Below are 5,416 nucleotides of genomic sequence, written 5' to 3' on the forward strand. Positions count from 1 at the left end.
AAGAATGTCATTTTCAAAGCACTGGGAGATGTCACTGGGTATTCCCCTCTCTTTGAAATCCCAAAGTCATGAGGGAGAGAGACCAGAGTTCCAGAATGGCATTGTCCCTTCGTATGTGCAGGGCTAGGGTTGGGCTGGGCTCTTTTGCATGTCATTGCCTGCTCACAGCAACCAGGGAAGAGACTGGGTTGAGTCTCCATTTATAAGTCAAGGGAACTGAGGCTCAGAGGGGCTCATTAAATAGCCACAATCAGCCGGGCATGATGGCTCACAGCGGTAATCCCAGCACTCTGGGAGGCCAAGGCCCAGAAGTTCAAGACCAGCTTGGACAACATGGTGAAACCCCATCTCTACAAAAAGTACAAGTCCAGGATGGTTAGCCCGGCATGGTGGTGTGCACCTATGGTCCCAGCTCCTTGGGAGGCTGAGATGGGAGAACTGCTTGAGCCTGGGAGGCAGTGATTTCAGTGAGCCAAGATTGCACCACTACTCTCTAGCTTGAGTGGCAGAGCGAGACCCTGTCTCAAAAAAAAAGAAAAAAGCCAGGCGTCGTGGGTCACGCATGTAATCCCAGCACTCTGGGAGGCCGAGGCAGGCAGATCATGAGGTCAAGAGATCAGACCATCCTGGCCAACATGATGAAACCCCGTCTCTACACAAGATACAAAAATTAGCTGGGTGTGGTAGCATGTGCCTGTAGTCCCCGCTACTCGGGAGGCTGAGACAGGAGAATCGCTTGAAACCGGGAGGCAGAGGTTGCAGTGAGCCGAGAATGCGCCACTGCACTCCAGCCTAGCGACAGAGCAAGACTCTGTCTCAAAAAAAAAAGAAAAAAAAAAATAGCAGAGATGTGGCCAAGCCACACATCACACTCCCAAGATCAGTGTTCTCTCTGTGGCCCCACTTTCTGCAGGAGAAGGAATACGGGGGTGGAGGCCATGAGAGGATTTGCCCCAGAAGGGCCTGCCTGCTAGTTTACAAAATGACACTGCATACTTGTTTCCTTAGGAAGGTCATGGTCAAGTTAACCACCAAGACAGTGATTGTTTCTGCTCTCCTGCCTGGGGCCTGTACTTTCCCTCAGCATAAGTTGGGATGTTTTCCAACAAATAACTCAGAACTTGGCCCTCCCCGAGACCTGTGAAGAACAGGAATGGAGGAGCCATGGGTCTGAAGGCTCCAGGACTCAGCAGGAGCTGAGCTTGCATTCAGCACGTGGGATCAAGCCCTAACAGCACCACCTTTTTTGCCGTATGTGGCCTTGCCCTGCATGCAGCTCTGAGGCTGGGCTCTTATATGAAATAGGAGATAGAGCCCTTCCTCCTTCCTCAGAGGTTGTCCTGGGAGAGCTTGGCTGGTAGGAGTGCTGCATGCACCTTCCCACCTGCTGCAGATGCAGTGGCTCGAGTGAATCACTGCACCCCACCTTCCAAGCCCTCCTCTGCGCAGGAAGCAGCCCAGGGCAGGGGCAGCGTGGGAGCTACCCTTGATGGCCCAGTGTTCTGGGCCTAGTGCTGACGCCAGAGGTGTTCTCTCCCCTGCTGTAGCAGTGTACAAGTGAGGAGTGAGGTCTTGACGGGAGAGAGAAGTGCAGCCCAGAGTGACACAACTAGGGGTAGGCTGAGATGGAGTCCAGGTGTCAGCCCAATCTTTTTTTTTTTTTTAAGAGACAAGAGTTTCATGCCATTACCCAGGCTGTAGTGCAGTGGCATGATCATAGCTCACTGCAGCCTTGAACTCCCAGGCTCAAGTGATCCTTCCATCTCAGCCCTCTAAGTAGCTGGGACCATGTGTGTGCCACAATGCCCAGCTAATTTTTTTTCATTTCTTTTCTTTTCTTTTTCTTTTTATTTTTTGTTGAGATGGAGTCTTGCTCTGTCACCCAGGCTGGAGTGCAGTGGCGCGATCTCGGCTCACTGCAAGCTCCGCCTCCCGGGTTCATGCCCTTCTCCTGCCTCAGCCTCCTGAGTAGCTGGGACTACAGACGCCTGCCACCTTGTCTGGCTAGTTTTTTTGTATTTTTTAGTAGAGACAGGGTTTCACCGTGTCAGCCAGGATGGTCTCGATCTCCTGACCTCGTGATCCGCCCGTCTCGGCCTCCCAAAGTGCTAGGATTACAGGCTTGAGCCACTGCACCCGGCCTCATTTCTTTTCTTTACTTACTATTTTTTTTAATGATGGGGTCTTGCTCTGTTGCCCAGTCTGATCTTGATCTCCTAGGCTCAAGTAGTCTTCCCACTTTGACCTTCCAAAGTGCTGGGATTATAAGCGTGAGCCAATGTGCCCAGCCCAAGCAAGCTCTTAACTGCTTGGCTGTTCACATGGGAGATCGTTAGGATCTAAAACCTCATTTCAGAGAGGATACTAGAGGCTGGAGAGGGGCAGCGATGGCTGGAGTCAGCCAAATCAGGATTAGAACCCAGGCGGTGTGCTCTAGAGTCCTGTGCTGACTGTTCAGCTCATCAGAGTTGGGTTTGGGGAGCTTTGTTCAGAGTGACATGCCCGTATCTGTTGTGAGGGACTGTGGCGCTCGGGCTCTGATTGCCTGTTCCTGGCACTGTGGACCTGCGTACAGGTGTAACTATTAAATAGATCTGGTGTAGAGCAGCCAGCTGAGGCCCCACGTGTGTTCATGGTCTGCCTTATTGGTGGATATGCGGATTTTTCTGCAAAAACCAACTTCCTTAGTATGTAAGGTAGGAGTGGATCACTTGATCCCAGGAGTTTGAGATGAGCCTGGACAACATAGGGAGATTCCCACCTCTACAAAAGATACAAAAATTAGCTGGGTGTGGTGGTACACACATGTAGTCCCAGCTATTTGAGAGGTTGAGGTGGGAGGATGGCTTGAGCCTGGGAGGTCAAGGCTGCAGTGAGCCGTGTTTGCACGACTATGCTCTGGCCTGGGCGACAGAGTGAGACCCTGTCTCAAAATAAAAAATAAGGGAGGGCTGGGCACAGTGGCTCTCATGCCTGTAATCCTAGCAGTTTGGGAGGCTGAGGCAGGTGGATCACCTGAGGTCAGGAGTTCGACACTTGCGTGGCCAACATGGTGAAACCCCATCTCTACTAAAAAAAAAAATACAAAAATTACTCTGGAGACAGAGGCAGGAGAATCACTTGAACTTGGGAGGTGGTGGTTACAGGGAGCCGAGATCACACCATTGCACTCTTAGCCTGGGCGACAAGAGTAAAACTCTGTCTCAAAAAATAAATAAATAGGCCGGGCGTGGTGGCTCCAGCCTGTAATCCCAGCACTTTGGGAGGCCGAGATGGGCGGATCACGAGGTCAGGAGTTCTAGACCATCCTGGCTAACACGGTGAAACCCCGTCTCTACTAAAAAATACAAAAAGCTAGCCGGGCGAGGTGGCTGGCGCCTGTAGTCCCAGCTACTCGGGAGGCTGAGGCAGGAGAATGGCGTAAACCCGGGAGGTGGAGCTTGCAGTGAGCTGAGATCCGGCCACTGCACTCCAGCCTAGGCGACAGAGTGAGAACCCATCTCTTAAAAAAAATGAAAAAACCAGCTAACTTTCATGTAATTTCAAAGCACTTCTATGAATGGAAAATTCTATAAGGAATTTTCTTTCCTTATAATAAAGGAAAGAAAATAGTGTTACTGAATTATTGTTGGATGCTGTTGCTGTTTAATGGCTCTGAGCCTGAGGCCTGCTCTCCCTTTATTAAAAAGTCCCCGTCACTATGCTCATTTTTGTATTTTTAGTAGAGATGGGGTTTCACTATATTGGCCAGGTTGGTCTGGAACTCCTGACCTCAAGTGATCTGCCCGCGTTGGCCTCCCAAAGTGCTGGGATTACAGGCGTGAGCCACTGGCCCTCAACGCGGAATTCTGTGTTGTTTACGTTCATGTTTCTCTGTCATCCATAACCATGTCACACGTCCACGTAGAGGGTTGTATAAGTCAGGGATTTTCCTGACACTTCTGAGCCCCCAGTAACCCTTGGAGGCCTCTTGATTTGAGGACAGGACTCCAGGTCCCACCAACTACAGCCAGAATGGGTCCAGCTTTTCACAAACAAAGCTCAATTAAGTCTTGCAGACTGGGTGCGGTGACTCACACCTGTAATCCCAGCACTTTTGGAGGCCGAGGTGGGCAGGTCACCTAAGGTCGGGAGTTCGAGACCAGCCTGACCAAAATGGAGAAACCCTGTCTCTACTAAAAATACAAAAGTTGCCAGGCATAGTGGCAGATGTCTGTAATCCCAGCTACTCTGGAGACTCAGGCAGGAGAATTACTTGAACCTGGGAGGCGGAGGTTGTGGTCAGCTGAGATCGCGCCACTGCACTCCAGCCTGGGCAACAAGAGCGAAACTCCATCTCAAAAAAAAAAGTCTTGCAAGGTTCAGGTAGTTCAAATCCACCCACCAGGATGAGGCTTCACTGTAGGCCTCCAGGGGCCTCTCCCACTAACTCTTGTCTTCTTTCCGCCACAGCGCTGCCACTGGAGCGACATGTTCACGGGGAGGCTGCGGACTGAGATCCCACCAGCCCTGGTAAGCAAACGAGCTGTTCTTCCCCTCCACACACAGGACCCTCTTTAGCAGTTCCCAGGGCTTTTCTCATACTTTATTCTTTCTGGAGCCTAAGATAAGCCCTGTGGGTGATTGAGCTGCTGGAATGGAAGCCTGGCAAGCCCAGCATGTGCCCTGTGTTCTGACAGGAGGGGAGGGTGGGAGCACAGGGACTGACAGGGGAGGAACCCCAAGGGCGGGGACTTCAGGGAGGTGAGAGAGCCGAGACCACACACTCCTGGGTCGTCCTGAGCTGCGTGGTTTGGTTCACTGTGGATTTCACCCCAATACGATGCCCCGCCTTTCCCAGCAACCCCTTCCTGCACCTCACAGTCCTGCTCCTTCATGACTTCTCTGCACACAGCCCATGCAGCCGTCCCCATCTTTCTCTGGCTCCTCCCTTTCTCCACACCACTCTCTGCTTTGGTTTGCTGCCGTCCTGGGTGGCTTCCCATTTCCTCAATCCCAGGGCTCAGACTGACTTGCACTGAGTTCCCAGTCTCTGAGTGCATGTGTGCGGGTGTGTGGAAGGAAATAGAAAGGGGCAACACAGAAAGGCTTGCCTGGCTGAGGGAAGAGCAGGGCTGGCTGTCTCTTCAGGTCGGCAGCCTCTCAGTGTGTCTTCCTGGCACAGGGCTGCACATGGCAGGCCCTGAGGGTGCAGATTTCTGGTCAGTGATGAGTGCACACACCGATGTTACTGAGCGCCTCACCCTGGTTGTGCCCAGCCTCTTTTTATGTTTTATTTTATTTTTATTTTTATTTTTATTTTTTGAGACGGAGTCTCGCTCTGTCACCCGGGCTGGAGTGCAGTGGCCGGATCTCAGCTCACTGCAAGCTCCGCCTCCCGGGTTCACGCCATTCTCCTGCCTCAGCCTCCCGAGTA

At 52.0% G+C, this 5,416-nt stretch overlaps 1 protein-coding gene across 1 annotated transcript in view; it reads left to right on the forward strand.

Moving 5' to 3' along the window:
* RANGAP1 (Ran GTPase activating protein 1) overlaps positions 1 to 5,416 on the forward strand; it is a 38,523-nt gene that overhangs the window by 8,649 nt on the left and 24,458 nt on the right. The window contains exon 2 of the mRNA XM_011927787.1: positions 4,453 to 4,512. Coding sequence (XP_011783177.1) covers positions 4,471 to 4,512 — 42 coding nt within the window. The 5' untranslated portion in view covers positions 4,453 to 4,470. The remainder of the gene's footprint in view (positions 1 to 4,452; positions 4,513 to 5,416) is intronic.

Source organism: Colobus angolensis, unplaced genomic scaffold, assembly GCF_000951035.1.
Source record: "Colobus angolensis palliatus isolate OR3802 unplaced genomic scaffold, Cang.pa_1.0 Scaffold749, whole genome shotgun sequence".
Classification (NCBI taxonomy): domain Eukaryota; kingdom Metazoa; phylum Chordata; class Mammalia; order Primates; family Cercopithecidae; genus Colobus; species Colobus angolensis.